An 18,892-nucleotide genomic window follows, 5' to 3' on the forward strand; every position below is an offset into this window, starting at 1 on the left:
TTATGAAACTCTACTTCTACTGCACTAGACTTCAGAGAAAATATTTGACTTTTTTCTTCCATTCTCTATTACTTTGTAGTTTAAAACTTCATAGAAACAACATAAAAAGTAGATGAAAAAAATAAATAAAACAAGCCAACAGTGCAAACAAGTGCAGCTGATTGCTTTGTTTACACAAAACTGTATTTTGAGATTACTTCATTTGTCTTTTGGGCAACTGTATGAACATTTCATCAATCTACCCTCTTGAATGTGAGGACTTCCCTGTTGACCTTCCTTTTTAGTAATAAGCACTAGTTGCATTCTTATACAGAGTACTCATATATTACTTCAGACAAAAAACAGTAAAATGATTACCTGAATACTTTGAGTTAAGCACAAATTTAAAAAAGTTAATCTTGTGGACGCCATGCATCTGTAAATTATTACTGTGCTGCATTTTACAACAGAACCAATTGCTGATCTTTTTTAATGATAATCAGGGTTGCCAAGCCTGCGTGCAAAAATCAGGCCAAATGCCATTCAAAACAAGACCAAAGCGAGCCCAATGTTCAGACGCGGAGGATGCCAGAGACTGCTTTAGCACGTACGCATGTGTGCTCGGGTTGATTACTGGCATGTGATTATTTGACTTGATGTAGTTTTTCACACAATAACATGTCTTAATAAAAGTCCCATACAGATGTAAACTGGATGAAGCCAATTTTGAACAAAGTTTTTATAAAAACTTTATCTAAACACAATATCTAAACACTAGCTAAATTCTTTTGTCACATTTGTTATAATAAAACTTTAAAGCAGCAGAAACCTGAAAAGCAATGAGCGAACGTTAACCTTCACTGGAAGTGTATTTCATTTGCCGCTTAGCTGTACACTGACACGCACAGAATGTGAAGCCAGAGACGAAGGTTGAAGTGAAACGTTTAAAAATACTCTTCAGTTTTCTACACAACCTCTGCTAGAAAGCAAAAAAATTATTTGCAGGGCACGAATGAAAGCAAAATGTCCTTCACCGGCAGATGTTTTTACCCTTCTGAGCTTAACTTGCTATCAGTCAGCATTTCTTTTATCTCACAGTGACACAAGCTTTGATATGATAAACACATTTATGGCATCAGAGCTTTTTTGAACTACGCTCAAAACAAACACAGCAAGATCATTTTGATGTGTCTCAAAGCTGAAACCAACCTTAAGAGAATTACTCTCATTGAACTGCACATGTGATAAAAGACTAAATAATAATAATTTATAACAGTGCATCTTGCAATTCAACTGACTAAAGGAGAAATTTATACTTTACAAATACATCTTTCCAATAAATGATTCCTGGGCAGTTTGTAAAACATGTGCACAGACAGGAATTTTCCAGGGTTTTATTGCCCTTTTGCCCCTAATTGCCTATTTCAGTGTCGGGCCTCATCTGTAGTAAGACAGCATACCAAAGCCACTGTTTTTCTCTCTCTGCAAATAACTATGCCGTTGTTTCCTGTAGCAAATTGTCTTTATCAAATCATGTCACGTGACCAAGCAGAGGGCTTTAGGCGTCGCAGGCAGTCTGAGAGATAACTTCAGGGTAATCAGCACTAAGGCAATACAGCAGATAAGAAGCCCTATAAATGTATATATGAAATATAAAATAAAATGTAATAAACTAGGAGGCCAAAACAACAGTGCAATTATTCATGCTGACACGTGTTTGTCTCTTGTACCTTCTTTTTTCTTGTTTTTGCATTTGGAGCGTTGGTGCAGGATTTCTTCAGAAGTTCTGCATTTCCTGTTTGGTTTAGGTGGCCAATCTTGAAAAGGTGTACACACAGATAACAGCAGACAATGAGATTTATAGTACATAGTAAAATTATCTGAATAACTTTAGGTATGTATGAATGTAAACCACAGAAATAGCATTGCATTCATCAAGAAAGGTGTAAACACTTCAAAAAGCTGCATCATAAAACTCCAGTGGGTGGTATTGTGAGCAGTGAAGATCTACAGCTGTTAATGTTTTAGAAAAATAAATGTTAATGCTTTTTAAATTTAGGTTGAACTTGGTCACCTGATAGGTTATCAGCAACAAAACGCAAACTACTAAAAAGGTCATCGTCTGCTTCACTGAGTGACAGGAAAAAACAATACATGTGGTATTGCATGTGGTATACGCTAGTCACTACACAATAACCCACACAGACACACACAAATATAGCATTACAAAACAGCTTTTCCAAAACATGCCCATGTTGTGTTAATTGCGTCACACAGATTATAGTGCTGTTGTAAAAGCGACTATGTAAGGGAATTTAAAGGGTTCTTGGAAGGCAGACCTGGGAATGCCAGGCAAAAACAAGAACACACACAAACACACACTTCACACTGGACAGATTTCTTCTTTCATAACAGGTATGAATAAATGCATAAACAAAGACACAAACACACAGGCTTTACTTTCATCCTAGTAAGTGGGGTTGTTGTCTTTGCATCGAGATGGCTGGATGAATTCTTTGTGTCTGCATCTGCCACTTGAGTCTCCTGGTACAAGAAAGAGGACAGAGGAGAGTCACATCTGTAATACACATCTTACATACAGCCAATTAACAAAAGAGGTAACGTTTCATCTTTAATAAAGGCCAGGAAGCTTTTTCTCCAGTCCTTATGCATGGAACAAGAATCTCATATATAAAGTAGATATGAAATATGTCAGGGTAGGTGGGTTCTGCTGTTGTGTTTTATTCTAATAGCTCCTATCAACACAGCTGAGCACAGATTTAAACAGCATGACGGTCTGCCTCCTCAAACACACACGATCACTAAAAACTGCCGTGCACACGTGCTGGCGGTCTGCGTTTTACAACTGGAAGTAAAGGCAAAACCACCGATCATGTGTGCTATGTTCACAGGCATTGCAAGGAAGGTCAGGAGAGTGTGTGTGTGTGTGTGTGTGTGTGTGTGTGTGTGTGTGTGTCAGACAATCTTTTCTGGGTGAGGGATTTCCTACTGCTCATCAGTGTCTCAAGTGTCAATACCCTTACAGGAATTCACAACACAGCACAGGTGCTTGTGATCGGGTGATGATATCACAAAAAAAGGACACGTCTTTAAAGTCTTTGCAGATTTAATTTTAGTGTTGCAAGTAATCTGGACCTTTGGAATTTATTAAGTTCAATTTGATCAGGTCATTTGTAATGTTTGCTTTTTCATGACGTCACATAGGTCACAGACTCGAGGCTTAATGGTGTTAAAAATGACAGGAGAGTGCTATGAAAGAAGAGGCTAAAGGTCAAAACAAGAGAGAGATCCCACCATCAGTAGCTGGTCATCAGATGGCCAGTGTCACGTTTCACACACCCGACACAGGCATTAATCAACAATCGAGACACTGTTGATGTCTGCACACTGAGATAAAAAAAAAAGGCTGGTCTCTAAATTCTGCTAATCATGAGTTAGTGGTAAATGAAGCTGTTCGCAGTAAATATTCGGTAGCCTTCTCTACGCCACTCAAATATTAATTGGATCTTTAAACAATTAAATAATTAATAAAACATGTTAATGTTTTTATTAATTTGTTTGTTTACTGCATTCATATGCAGTCTCTTTGGGTGAAAATTGATTCATTCTATACTGAGTTACAGTTTATAGTGACTTTTATGGTGACAGACATATGATTAAGATAATACTGTTACACGACATAAAGCACAAATACTCACTGGATTGTCTGGGCAATGCTTTGACACGTAGCTAAAAATACAGCTTTTTTCCCCTTTTAGCTCACGAAATTTGTACACAATGACACTTAATTTTGGACACCTGGAATATCTAAATTATTATACATTAATAATTTATAAATATGTCAACAACGTGTTTAAAACATGTCAGGGAGGAGGTAGAGATTTGATAGGGTGTTCTTGTCCAATATTTTCATGTGTGTGAGGGTGCACGGGTATGTATATCTGTAGGTTGTGTTTCCTTTGAGGTGTTACTGGGGTTATTGAAAAGGTGTATATGTATGTATGTGTATATATGTATGTATGGATAGATAGAAAGATAGATATACATATAATTAATTAAAAAAAAATACATGTAAAATATAATGTAATTGTAAGGAGGTATTTCTGTAGTCTATTGATTACTTGATAGTGGAAAGGGGGTGGGGTTAAATAAGCTTATGCTTCTTCCTGCTCCTTTTTGAACATGAAAGTTATTTGTGGTTGTGGTTGCTCGTTTTCCTTTGTTTGTTTGTCTCTTTTGAATTCTATGTTGTTGTACTTTTTCAACATGTTCAAAAGAAAGATTCAATCAATCAATTAAAAAAAACTAAAAATTACATTGTTGTTTATTAGGCAAATACCAAACTGAATTCATGTTTTTATACTCAAAGTTAGGGCCAGCCAACAGTAATTACATTTTAGCTTTAAAAATATAATTTCGACTAAAGAGCTTGCATATGCTGGCGGATTAACTATTACAGGAACATAAAAAAAGATGTTGGTAATTATGTGTATCTCATAAAACAAACGAAATGGTGATGAAAATAAACCTGAATATATACTGGCAAACCAAACCAGCTGATCAATAGACATCAGTCATCAAAGCAGACAACAGATAAAAACAACCAAGGACTGAAAACAGCCACCTGTTGATATAAGATCAATACTTCAATCATTTTTACCTTGACATTACACAAGCCTGCTTGTGTAAGCCATCAATCATCCAGGTGACTGGGCAGAAGATGATGTCATACAGGGAGTGCAGAATTATTAGGCAAGTTGTATTTTTGAGGAATAATTTTATTATTGAACAACAACCATGTTCTCAATGAACCCAAAAAACTCATTAATATCAAAGCTGAATGTTTTTGGAAGTAGTTTTTAGTTTGTTTTTAGTTTTAGCTATTTTAGGGGGATATCTGTGTGTGCAGGTGACTATTACTGTGCATAATTATTAGGCAACTTAACAAAAAACAAATATATACCCATGTCAATTATTTATTTTTACCAGTGAAACCAATATAACATCTCCACATTCACAAATATACATTTCTGACATTCAAAAACAAAACAAAAACAAATCAGCGACCAATATAGCCACCTTTCTTTGCAAGGAGACTCAAAAGCCTGCCATCCATGGATTCTGTCAGTGTTTTGATCTGTTCACCATCAACATTGCGTGCAGCAGCAACCACAGCCTCCCAGACACTGTTCAGAGAGTGTACTGTTTTCCCTCCTTGTAAATCTCACATTTGATGATGGACCACAGGTTCTCAATGGGGTTCAGATCAGGTGAACAAGGAGGCCATGTCATTAGTTTTTCTTCTTTTATACCCTTTCTTGCCAGCCACGCTGTGGAGTACTTGGACGCGTGTGATGGAGCATTGTCCTGCATGAAAATCATGTTTTTCTTGAAGGATGCAGACTTCTTCCTGTACCACTGCTTGAAGAAGGTGTCTTCCAGAAACTGGCAGTAGGACTGGGAGTTGAGCTTGACTCCATCCTCAACCCGAAAAGGCCCCACAAGCTCATCTTTGATGATACCAGCCCAAACCAGTACTCCACCTCCACCTTGCTGGCGTCTGAGTCGGACTGGAGCTCTCTGCCCTTTACCAATCCAGCCACGGGCCCATCCATCTGGCCCATCAAGACTCACTCTCATTTCATCAGTCCATAAAACCTTAGAAAAATCAGTCTTGAGATATTTCTTGGCCCAGTCTTGACGTTTCAGCTTGTGTGTCTTGTTCAGTGGTGGTCGTCTTTCAGCCTTTCTTACCTTGGCCATGTCTCTGAGTATTGCACACCTTGTGCTTTTGGGCACTCCAGTGATGTTGCAGCTCTGAAATATGGCCAAACTGGTGGCAAGTGGCATCTTGGCAGCTGCACGCTTGACTTTTCTCAGTTCATGGGCAGTTATTTTGCGCCTTGGTTTTTCCACACGCTTCTTGCGACCCTGTTGACTATTTTGAATGAAACGCTTGATTGTTCGAAGATCACGCTTCAGAAGCTTTGCAATTTTGAGACTGCTGCATCCCTCTGCAAGATATCTCACTATTTTTGACTTTTCTGAGCCTGTCAAGTCCTTCTTTTGACCCATTTTGCCAAAGGAAAGGACGTTGCCTAATAATTATGCACACCTGATATAGGGTGTTGATGTCATTAGACCACACCCCTTCTCATTACAGAGATGCACATCACCTAATATGCTTAATTGGTAGTAGGCTTTCGAGCCTATACAGCTTGGAGTAAGACAACATGCATGAAGAGGATGATGTGGACAAAATACTCATTTGCCTAATAATTCTGCACTCCCTGTAGATGAAGTCATACTGTTTAAAGTGCATGGGCACGACATGTGAATCATTAAAGTTGTCTTACCAAACTGCAAAGCATTGTCCCGACCATCAACACGCATTTATTTCATGTAAACAGTGATCTATTTCACATAAACACTACTTTCCGGTGCTTCTGTGAGTATACCGCACCTCGGCAATGATAGGCGATGCCTCTTCTTTTGCGTAGTCTTCTCTGTCTGTGTTGGGCTCAAAGATATTGTTGTAGTTCTGGATAAGCTTGGCCATGATCTTGTTACAGATGTTCTGGTCCTTAAGTGCTTCAAATCCAGGAGCCACGCTAAAATAAAATAAAATAAAGTAAAAGCAAAAAGATGACATTTAATTGAAATTCTTTAAAGGGAAAGGTCATTCAAATGAGCACCAAATAAATATCCATAAACACTAATGTGAGCACTTTAATAGGAACTACATTCAATGGCCAGTATGTTAGGTACACCTGTCCAACTCCTTATTAACACAAATATGTAATTAGCCAATTGCATGGCAGCAACTAAATGGTCAAGATGAAGTACTAAAGTTCAAATCACAAGGGCAAGAAAGCTGATTTAAGCGACTGATTGTTGGTGTCAGATGGACTTGTCTGAGTATTTCAGAAACTGCAGGGATTTTCAAGCACAATGGGTGAAAATGTTGTGTTGAATGCCTCGAGCTAACTCATATAAACACTCATTACAACCAAGGTATGCTGAAGAGCATCCCCTGAACCCTGCATATTAGCTAAGAATGGGAAATGTAGGCTACAGTTGAGGTTAATCAAAATTCACGCAGAAGACTCTTTAAACATTTCCTGGTCTGATGAAATTAGATTTCTGCTGCAATACTCTGATGGCAGGGTCAGAATTAGGCATAAACAAAATAAGAACGTGGATACAGCCTGGTGTTGGTGTTACGATATGGTCTTTGCACACATAACATCCCGTTATGACCCAAGTGTACCTGTCTTCTGATTGCTGTTTCCAGCAGGACAGGATGCCATGTCACAAAGTTCACCTCATCTCAAACTGGTTTCTTGAAGCAGCGGTTTCAGTGAGTTCACTGTACTCAAAAAGCCTCCACAGTCACCAGATCTCATTCTATTGAGCACCTTTGCTCATATGGCAAAAAGGTGGTCCGACCCAGCATTAATGGGAAGCATTAATGTTTATATTATGCCCTGTTCATGGATTTCTGTAAAGTAATAAGGAATTATGTGTAGTTTGGTAGAAAAAAACTGTCACTTTCATTAAATTTAAGAAGAAATCAGACATCTGTAGATCTAAAGCTAACACCAAAACAACATAACTTGAATTCATGGGTGACTATCCCTTTGAACCTGACTATAGCAGCAGCAATAAAAGCAACAATCTGTACGGAACAAACGCAACTAAGCTGTAATCTTGATACTGAAATAGAAAGTAAGCCCCAAGTTGTCAGACTGAATCCAGCTTCTATAACAAGTTTGTATGATACTGCCGAACAGCTGTGTGAGATGTACACCGGGCTGCGGGCCTATCTGTAGGTCTAATTATATAACCTCTACACAGTCTGAAGAGAACAGGCTGTACAGTATGAAAGAGTATCCATTACAGTGTCTCTTATATCAGTTTCCATGGGAATCCCGGCCTTAATTAACCAATTTATCGCTGGAGATTCCCGCTGGTTATCAGTCCAGACAACACTACAGTTACATGGTATGGTATGGTCTTGTCTTGGTCTTGGTATGGTATGGTCTTTGCACACATTGCAACATAACATAAGTTATTATCAACCATCCCATTATGACCCGAGTGTATCGGTCTTCTGTTTGCTTTTTTCAGCAGGACAGGATGCCATGTCACAAAGACTGGTTTCTTGAATCAGCGGGTTCAATGAGTCATTGTACTCAAAAGGCCTGCACAGTCACGAGGTCTCAATCTATACAGCACCTTCGGGATGTGAAGACTGGGAGATTCACAACATGGATATGCAGCTCATATAGCAAAAAGGGGGTCCAGCCCACTACTAGCAAATACTATTTATTACTAACTAGTATAGCTTACTAACATTAAAACTGGCCTCCGAGTAAGCCTATCAGAAAATTAAAAACTTGAGCTCAGAAGCCTGAGACACGGCCACATACTGTATAATTTATTTCTGAACATTTTCACATCTGCAAACAGAAAAAGGCCGGGAAGCGTAAAAGATTCATGCAACCCAGTTATGTAGACTTATCATGCAACACAGAGAATCACTGTGCAAGGGTACCAAGCTGAACTTGTGCTTTGTATTTTAAATGCACAGGTAAATCAAACTGATTAGCTTTCTGAGTGACCTTTGTTAAGTCAGTTAATTGAAAAAAACAAAACAAAAAAAAACTACTGACTGCCTTTAAAATTTGTGGTAACTTCTATTTAATTTCTAATCATTCACTCTTCTGCTACCTCTGCTACTTCCTCACCCTTTATTTTTAGCACTTTATTCTTCAAAACATGAAATTTTTATGCTCTCCTGACAATCTGCTTCTTTACTCACTCAGTAAACTACAGCATCACCTTCTGGCCAAACACTGGATTTTACACTGGATGCCTTTTCTGACGCAACCTTTCTATTTATCCAGGATTGAGGGCGGCACTAGGAGTTTATGTCTTGAACCAGGGATTTTTCACGTGTAAGGCAATGTGACAGAGGCAGAGCCCTTGTTTATTAATCAGACTACAAAACTGGGGAATCAACACTGATTTATTTCATGTAAACAGTGAAATTACATGAAAACTCTGTATGAAAAGGCATTTATACAAAAATACACAACAAAAAACATAGAATCAGCTTAAAAAAAAGCATTTTATTTTATGGAAATTCAAAGTATAAATTTGAATGTAAAATTCTCACATTTTTATAAATGAAACACCAGGTACAGTGGGTGTAGTGGTTAGCACTGTGCTGGCTAACAGGAGGAGGTTGTGAGTTCAAATCCACAAGGCAAGCGAGGCCTCTGTGGATTGAATAAGCGGAAGAAAACTGATGGATGGCCAGAAGGCTGTGACTATAGCTTTCAGCAAGAAGAAATGCCCTCTTTCATGGAGTGATATGGTGCACAGGTGTGTATTTGGACTGTTTAACCACATCTAATCTAAAGAAATGTTTCACTCACTGGAACACGCTGGGTCCAAACACAGTAGCGAGGTTGAGGGCAGTCATGCGGTTGTCCTTGTGGCTGCTCTCCACAAGGGTGAGGAAGTGGGAGAGGTAGTGCAGGAGACTGTAGTGGACATCTGGAAGCTGCAGGAGAAGGTGTCTCACGTCTGCCCAGGTGTCATCATCACCACCACGCTCTACAGATACAAAAGGTTATAGGATTCTTTTTTAATTCAATGTGTGTAGTTTATGAAATCCCTGGCAAACAACCTTTAGTGGAAAGGTTAGTAATGCACTTGTGCTTCAAGTTTTTCATTAACAAGGACATTCTGCTTTGGTCTGTTTACACAGAATTAATTAACAAAAATCCAAGTAAAATTCCAAGTATAATGAATACTATTACAGCCTATCTCCAGAAGGGCGTAACAGCTCAATCCATCATCCCTCTATAATATCTAATCTTGGGTTATGGTGACTTCTAATACCTGAGCATTACTGCCTCAAAATATGTTGATGCTATTACTGGGGGTACATAATTGGGTCAGAGGTGGATAAACGGATACGACTGCTGATCCCAAATGACTTAGTGACGCAAACGTTGTGAGTGTGCACTGTAGCATGTGAATGTGCATGCATGCGTACGAATGTGGGTATGTGGGTACATCTGTCTCAGTTTGGAGACGGGCAGTAATCGCCCAGAGCTTTCACGGCTGCTCTTTTGACAGCTGAGTAAAGTTCAGATTCTGTGTGTGTGTGTCCACCTGTATGTTTATTATTGATGTATTTTAGGGCAAAAAAAAGGTTGTGTTTTAACAGATGTGTACACTGCACATAAACAGAGAAAACAGGACAAACAGGACACAGGGGCACAATACAAGAGAAAGTAACACCATGCATGAAGGTATACTAGAAATTAAAGATACTAATTTAAATGAGAATGAAAATGTATTAGTTGTTGTTATTTATGTAGTGTTTAAGATCTTGGCTTAACCAAAATAGGGTCTGGTGTTTCTACAGAAAGAGCTGATTAGAGTATACATCTCGTGTTGCATGCATACGCACATACAAAATGTAACCATATACACTAGGTTATCATATACTTTTCTGTGAGGTCTGAATTTCTGCTTCAGCAGAATTAGAAAAACTTTCAGTGGTTGCAAAAACATTATAATATAATATTTTTAGCAGCTCTGGGAAAATATAGTAGAGACATAGCAAAAGTATTATAGACAAATATGTGATGAAATATAGCTCAATGGTACAAAGTTATTTAACTTAACTATACACAAAGAAGAGACAACAAAAGGGTTGACTACTGCCATTAAACACTGATAATCAAAATCATTCATTTTTCTTTTAATTTGAAATAAAAAAGATTAATACCAGTCTTAAGTTCTTTGATTTAAATCTGATAGCAATAGCAACTTTTTTTAATACTTCTAAAAGTTTTGTCATGTTAAAATGTGTAATGCAGAAAATCCTGGCATTCAGAAAGATTTAATAACCAACTGCTTGGGATTTTCTCTGGATAAAATAATGAAACACGCCTGGTAGAAACAAAACAGTTTAACAAAAACCAGCAAAATAATCTTATTCTCCAGTTATCGTCAGGAGCAGCGTCACTACTCAGGCCGACATTCATGGGGTCTATGAAAGCAAAGGGAATGCAGCAGATAAAGTATACACCACTCCCATCAAACGGATTAAACCTAGCACTGAAGCTGGGAGCGATCGCAGATGCTTTTCTTGCTAAATGACTCACTTTACCTTTTATGACCTCAAAGGTTTATTACCAGAAAAATCTGGCCCATTACCCTTCATATTACCACCCTCTCTCACAAGCACACGCAGTATATAAATGCTCCGCCTGCTGTAGACGACTGCGCGGCTAATCGTAAAATTCACCAGCTAAAGATAGTCTTGCTGATCATCCAGTCAGTCATGACCCAGATCTACATTACACTGGAGAGGTGTATCCAATAATATCGACATGATCACATTTTGCCAGTCAAAAAAACAAAAACACTGACCCACACATGTTGCAGGATAATTTTTATACACTGCCTATAAAAAAAATAGCACAAAAGGTAGGACTACATGTTGGTGATTTACCTTGGTAGTGCTGTATTAGTGCCTGCTGGACTGTCACGACTACCAGACCCCCGGGGAGATCTCTCAGGTACTGTTTGAGCAAGCTGGCAACAGTACAGGAATCAGATTCAGAGAGCAGGTTCACATCACCACCACCCTCCAAATGCTGCTTCAGGGTCTCCACAGCACGGACGTTTCCATTTACCCTGAACAGACCTTCCTGATGCAATGCTGGAGGAGTTAAGAGACAAAACATATTACAAATAAAGAAATCCTCACTTACAAGGTCTTGAATGATCAGTCCCCATCTTATCTTATGACCTCAAAGTACCATATCACCCTAATTGAGCACTGTGCTTCCTGAGCCTGATTCTGCCAGAGGGTTTTTCCTGTTAAAAGGGAGTTTTTCCTTCCCACTGTTGCCAAGTGCTTGCTTAAAAGGGGCAGTCTGATTGTTGGGGTTTTCTCTCGTAATATTATAGGATTTTTACCTTAAAATATAAGGGGGCTTGAGGTGACTGATGTTGTGATTTGGTGCTATCCAAATAAAACTAAACTAAATCAATATTAAAAATATTTTATTTTTCTTAAATAGTAAATGTAAGTTTAATTTAATTTTTCCTTGGTAGCAGACTTTACATTCTCAGAGAATATAGAGCAATTTGCAGATTTGCACTGTAACCATGACTTGCAAGGATCTTTTCTGACCCACTGTTACATCCTGGCACTGCTATCAAGTCTGAATTTCCTTCATGTAAAGGCATTTTTGTGATCAAGAAGTGAAATTGTGAAAAATATAAAATCTAAAGGTTTATCTGTTAACCACCTTTTTATTTTTTTAATTCTTTATATTGAGCAGATCAACAACACACTGAGAAAAAAATAGCAAGTGACATTCTTATATATGAAAATTTTAATTTAGTGTAACTTAACAGATACTAGTCAGGAATATTTTCCTTTTACTTTATTGCCAAACTCACAATTAGCTGGGGGGGGGGTTTGCATGCCATTTTAGTATTAAATAACTACACTTTTGTATTTGCTGTTAGCATTATCACTATTTTAATTAGTCTAAACGCACTAAGGCCATAGTAATGCTTTCTTTGTGAGTATTTATTACACGGTGTGCTGCGGGGAAAAGCCTGTTCTAACGTTTGAGTCTAAGGTTTATTTTTTAGCACCTGGCGGCTTTTTTTTTTAACTTCTCATCCGTAAATAATCTGCTCTTTCACGTGATTCAGTTTATTTTGAAAAATCTCAACAGGATCTTGAGCTTTATTGTGAAAGGTTTATGTGGAACATAAATAAGCGGACACACGATGGTTTTACCATCGTTGTTGCTAACCACAACTCATAAAAACAGGCGCTTGTCCGTCCCTAGTGTGGTTATATTAAATATAAGAGAAAGAGAGAACTTTAATAAATTAATATAGCCACTACAGTGACCATCAAAACCATGACAAAATATTGCCGTAAACAGTTTATTTTGCGACACCACGAAAGAAACTATAGCATAAAATGAAACATAGACGTTTTTATATCGTCATCATATCCTTATATCGAACAGCCCTAGTCTGTGAACATGAAATTAGTAGCTTAGATTTGGGTTAATAGCTGTCAGTGTTTTGTTTTTGGTATCTGTTTTGATTATGTTGCTAGTTAGCGTTGCTAAGTGCTTGCTAAAACCTTAACAACTGTGTTTTGCCTTATCAACACCTGTTGCTAACCTTACTTTGTCACACTTAGTATTTTATAACAAAATAATAATAATAATACTATGATAAAATATTTAAAAAAAATCTTACTAAAAGATTTCAACTCATGTTGTAGACCCTTGAAGTTTTGTTTTTAACAGCTAATAAAATGGTGCACTAATACCCATAATAATAGGAGTAGTTATTTGGAACTATTTTCTGGCCAAATAATACTATTCAGAAATAAGTGACAGCGTTATTCCCTGGATTATACATTTATTTCTTAAAAATAAATAAACAAAACAAAACAAGAACCAATTAAAAAAATTAATTGCTTTAAGCACTACTTGCAAAAATGAAATTTGTCCTTCAGGGTGACTTAATGGAGGACGAAATCTCAAAGGCCACATCCACAGCTCTAACATGTAGGCTATCTATGTTTGTTGGCCCATAAGGAATTATATTATTTCCCTCCAAGCTTACCTTACCTGGTTATGAGACAGTCTTTAAATACAAAGGCCAGTGAAATGATTGCACAGCGAGTTTAAGTCAAATTAAACACACTCCAATAATTGCTTTAAAAGAGGCCTATGTTTTCAGTTGACCTGAGTAGGATATCGTTTTCTTGTAGGGACATCTAGTGTTCAAACAGAAGAACTATAGAAAATAATGTAGGTTAATATAGAAATTTTACAAGTTCTGTTTTGTTTTTGTTTTTTTAACTATGCGTTACGGTTGATCATTTTATATATTAATATCTATATACATTTTTTCTGGAGAAATCTGTTGGCTGATCGTTTGTCAAAGCAAGAGCTGTGGATTTGTGTGATTATATTTATTTATTTAGCAACAAATTTGCTTTTTAAATTGTTCGTCTCATTGAAAACTATTACATGTTTAGTCTCTTTTGTTTTCTATATATCTGGTTTTTAGATGATGATGATGGAAACTTGTGCTTGTGAAAGTGATTCAACTTTGCATTGTTTTTGTCTGCAGCAAATTAAATGATGAAGTATTAAAATGATTGTGGCTGTTTATCAAGAGTAACTAATTGAAGAGTGAGATGGCAAGTCTGTGAGAAATATTAATAATGCATGCAATGACAAAAAAAACATTTCACTCTATTTCAGTAGTCTAGTAAAGTTGCTCTGGTCTAATTCTTATCCGGCTCATATTAACGAGACTCAGAGGATTGACATAATGAGGTTTCTGATTATTGTATAACTGTATGATTTATTTAGAACAAATTATGTAATACAAGAAAACCTAGGTGGCACTATAAAGCTGTATTTATGTAGTGACACCAGTAGGATTGGATATTCAAAAATGTATGTGCACCATCTTCTCAGCATGCAAGACCAATTGTATTCAGCAAAAACTCAAAGAAATAAAAGATAGCCAAAGGTTGCACTTCTCCTCCAGTGCTCTCATGCATTTTTGCCTCACCATGCTTGCGGAGATGCTCCACCATCCTCCGCACCACCAGAGGCACTCCATCCTCCAGCAGCCCCTGGTTTCGCAGCTCAAACAGAGACGCTCCAAACACCTTGGTGTGCTTGGGTGCGACTATCCTGGGTCTCGGGATGGGCATCTGGACCATCTTCTTCATGTCTTCTTTAACCTGCACCGCCGCCTTGTTGTGCTGCAGGGAGAGCAGACAGCAGCAGTCAGACACTGACACTATGGAAACAGAGACAGACATCTTTGTAGACACCTGTTACACAGGAAAGCGCACTTCATCCCAAAGAGTAGAATGTGTGTGCTGCTGCTCATGAAGTGGCTGACTACACGCAGAGCTCTTTCAGTCACTCTGCCATGCTCTTACAGGACACCGTGTGCTGAGAGCTGCAGGGAAGATAAAGAGGAGAGCTGGCTGTGCATGAGTTGCTACGACAAATATCAGGTTACCTCGCAACACATCTTTGGTTAAAGACATTGCCAGAGTGACACACACACACACACATGCACAAATAGGCATATGAGCACATATTTAGAGAAGCACACGTGGTATATGCTCAGCTGCCAGGAATCTGAATGATAGTAAGGATATCAGATCAGACTGATATAATACCTTAAGAGGAGAGGCTCATTGTACTACAAGTAAAATTACATTTTCCATTGCTAATCTCATTGACAAATAAATACAAAATATAACATGGAAAAACATATTATTACATTTTCTGATTTGCTACTTATATATAATTGTTTACTTCACATAGGCTATTCAATACATATAGATATAGACGCATATGTCTCATTTTATATATGATTATCACATTAAATAAAGGAGTAAATAGAGCAGCATTTTTCTTTTAGGTGTACCAAAAAATACTAACAGTACTCGGGTAACTAAGAATTGAAGTTAAGTACAGCAGGTGTTTTGATACACTTAGTTAGGTTTTACACTTTATGTGCTCTTAGCCAAGCTGAGCCAATTCAAAACCTGAATATAATGTTTACCCGGTAAGATACCGAGGCAAACAGCTTCCCCATGGTCTCTGTATCTGCATACAGAGACTTTAAGATACACTTGCTTGTTGTCTGTCTCTGAGAGCAAACCATAACTTTCCAGCAAATTACTCATTAATTTAGCATATTTACAGTCCTGAGCAAAAGTCTTGAGTCACTCCATATTTCTTTAATATTTTGCTTCCAAGGAGCCAAACTTTCTTTTACATTTTTAACATAATCTTAATCTTTGCACATCGGCTGCTTTTTCACTCATTTTCAGTCCTTGTACCTGAGCATTTTCAGAGGAATTTATTTATTTATTGTTAAACTACTCATCTGATGATGAAACAGGAAAATTCCAGCAACAACCTGACAAAGGACCTGAGCGATGTGTCTGGTCGTTTAGTTGAGCCATCTACCGTTCACTGAAGCCTCATTGGAAATAGTCTCAGTGGAAAGACGACTGTCAGGAAGCCATTCTTAAGGAAGGGGAGCGGGGCAAAAACGATGATGATGTATGCCAAATTACACAAAATCTGGACTGAAAAATGAGGGGCAACAGATGTGATAGACTGTTGTGAACATGCACTGTTATTGTTTGGGGCTGCATTTCAGGGATCTTGTCAAAACTGATGGAATTCTGAACAAAGAAAGTACCATCAGATTTTCATCCACCATGCAATAACACGTGGAAATCATCTGACTGGCAACGGCTTTATTTTTCAGCATGTCAACGATCAGAAGAGACCTGGGTTAAAATGTGGCTACAATAAGGTCCATAGTGGCACGGTGGTTGTAATATGATTTTTTTTTCCTTTACTCACCACTTGCTAAGACACAGAAGCTAGAGTCATCTGCTGATTAAAACCCACCTCACAGATGGTGCTAAGATGGGTAAGGAGACAAAATCTTTAGCGTGGCAGATGCTCCGACTGTGTTAATACAACATACATTATCACTTAAATCAGCATTTATAAAGGCTGTACACGTCTTAATAGTTGCCAGACAAGCTAAACACAAACTATCTTCATTAATCTTTAGATTTTCCGCTTGCACAAATGATTGTTTATGTATATAATTGAGTTTATGTGGCCATAGTTGGACCTCTCAGAGTTACAGTCTGGGCTCCTGTGCTACTACTACCGCAGGTGTTAAGGAGTTAAGCTGGTCTGAGCTAAGTCTGACTGTGAGACTGACTGTAAGGGGCCCAACGGAGCAGATGTCCCACTAAATCTTCCTCTACTATCATCATCATAGCAGATAGAAATGAATTGCAGTCTGAATTCACACAGTAGGCAAACACTGAGATGAAAAGTTTTATAACAGGTTTTGGGGTTTTTTGTTAAGTTTCCCCTGAGCAATTTGAATGCAAACACAATTGCCTCCATTGTTGCTGGGATTCAGCCAAAGATGCTCGTCCCCTCCCTTGTTTTTAAGATATTTTCACACTTCAACATCTGACAATGAAAAGGAAACTTATTAAGGAAACTTATTGACAAGGACCTGGGGGAAGGAATTGTTTCCCCTTGCTTCAGAAGTGTCTCAAACATTTTCTGCGGGAATCCTCTGGTTTCGACACTTTGGGTGAGTGAAATCTTTTAGAAGTATTGTCCTGTAAATAGACTGCTAACGGTCGGTACAACCCATCTAGCATAGGGGTGTCAAACTTAAGGTCTGGGTCCAGAATCGGCCTAGCAGACTCCAATCCGGCCCACTGGAAGGCTTCAGAAAATGTGAAGGAGGTCAAAAATTTTGCACTTTTAACTTAAGTTTCATAAATTTTATAGCCTGTCCTGCTGACAAAGACTCCCTCGCAGTCATTCATACTACACCAATGTAATGAAGTAATGCATAAATAATTTAAATGTGGAAAACAATGTGATGTACTGTTGGAACTGCAATTAATTTTCTTATACTGAGGGGATTAAATGTGCAGTTAAACTACTTTACAATGACTTTACACTCGTCCTGCTAATTTAAGATGTGGCCCACAATGCGAAATGACTTTCCCAACCCTGTCTTGTCTTCTACTTGCTCATGAAGGGGATAGCAAGCCCAAGCATGTGCCCTTCTTTTCCTCCACCCCCCACCTCCCTTGTCCTTCCCTCCTTCCCTGTGTGGGTGGCCATTGAAGCAACTGGCAGCAAAAGCACCACAGGAACCCTGAAGCAACAGCTGCAGAGCTCAAAGTTACTACTGCAAGAAGAAAAACATTAAATAAAATAGAATATCCCGGTGCAGTGCTGGTGACAACTCTTATTTTCATTTGGCAAAATTTCTGGAAGTGATCACATGCTTGGAAAAAATTACTGGTGTTGACTGAAAACACAAAACATGCAGTGTTTCTGTTTTTTTGGTTTTTTTTACAGTTGTTGTTTTTTAAAGATGCTAGAATAAATTTACTGTTGACCTACAGTAAGAGGAAGCACTTTCTTTATATTAGAAGCAAGTAGATTGGTCATTGCAGCCCTATGAGTCATGGCTTTTTGGTAATAAGTTAGCCGAGGAAGGGAAAGTTAAGATTTACTTTAGGAAAGGAATATTTGTCCCTCCAGGACATTTTAAAGAGACAACACACCCCATCACAAATGAGTTTGTAGACAGACACTGAGCAGAACAGTCCCGTTATATGTTCTTCAGCTCTTAATTACAGGTCGATTAGGAAGTCAACTCAAGCTTTGTAGTTTCTACTCACACAGATGGTCATAGCTCCTGCCCCCATTCTCCCACAGAAAAAAACGCCGGCACTCCGGGGAAAGATGAGGAGAAAAAGTACAGCTGGCTTCCCTCCTCCGCTCCTCACTCTTTTCCAGGACTCACTCTTAGACTTTTCCCAGGGCTGGGAATCTTTTGCGCCTCACACTGAGCCATTCAGATACTCTAAAAAACACATATAATCCAACCGGGGGGAAGTCTGAGGAAGTCCTGTCACTACCGGCAGACCATGAGCACAGATTAGAGTTTGTCTCTTTCTCTCTTCCTCCCTCTTCATTCCCCCCCTCCTCTCCTTCTCCTAGGCTGAAATCTGAGCCGAGTTTTTGCATTGGCTCAGAGGCCTGGTCATGTGATCAAGGGGGGTTAAACCCCCAAAACTTTAAATATGTGCTGCAACATTCATCTACCAGAGAACAGAGCTAATCAGTGACTGGAAGAGAAATGAAGTAATGTTTTACTCAACGCTGTTTTAAAGTGCACGGAAAAACAGGTAACGGCTTCAGAGCCTCATGTA

The 18,892-nt window shown here is 38.3% G+C and overlaps 1 protein-coding gene across 7 annotated transcripts in view; it reads right to left on the reverse strand.

Annotated features, from left to right (window-relative positions):
* The window catches only part of fam13a (family with sequence similarity 13 member A), a 53,559-nt gene extending 34,947 nt beyond the window's left edge, over positions 1-18,612 (reverse strand). For 2 of the 7 annotated variants that reach the window (XM_084931597.1, XM_084931598.1), the window contains exons 1-6: positions 14,659-15,037; positions 11,540-11,749; positions 9,444-9,624; positions 6,464-6,611; positions 2,431-2,523; positions 1,710-1,796 (exon numbers count right to left, since the gene is read on the reverse strand). In XM_084931597.1, the coding sequence (XP_084787723.1) occupies positions 1,710-1,796; positions 2,431-2,523; positions 6,464-6,611; positions 9,444-9,624; positions 11,540-11,749; positions 14,659-14,914 (975 nt within the window). In that variant the 5' untranslated portion in view covers positions 14,915-15,037. Of the gene's footprint in view, positions 1-1,709; positions 1,797-2,430; positions 2,524-6,463; positions 6,612-9,443; positions 9,625-11,539; positions 11,750-14,658; positions 15,041-18,358 lie in introns of those variants that run through there. The other 5 variants (XM_084931596.1, XM_084931595.1, XM_084931594.1 and 2 more) reach the window with 5 other exon arrangements.
* Between the last annotated feature and the right edge of the window lie 280 nt (positions 18,613-18,892).

Source organism: Perissodus microlepis, chromosome 6, assembly GCF_051167445.1.
Source record: "Perissodus microlepis isolate ML-2025 ecotype Zambia chromosome 6, ASM5116744v1, whole genome shotgun sequence".
Classification (NCBI taxonomy): Eukaryota; Metazoa; Chordata; class Actinopteri; order Cichliformes; family Cichlidae; genus Perissodus; species Perissodus microlepis.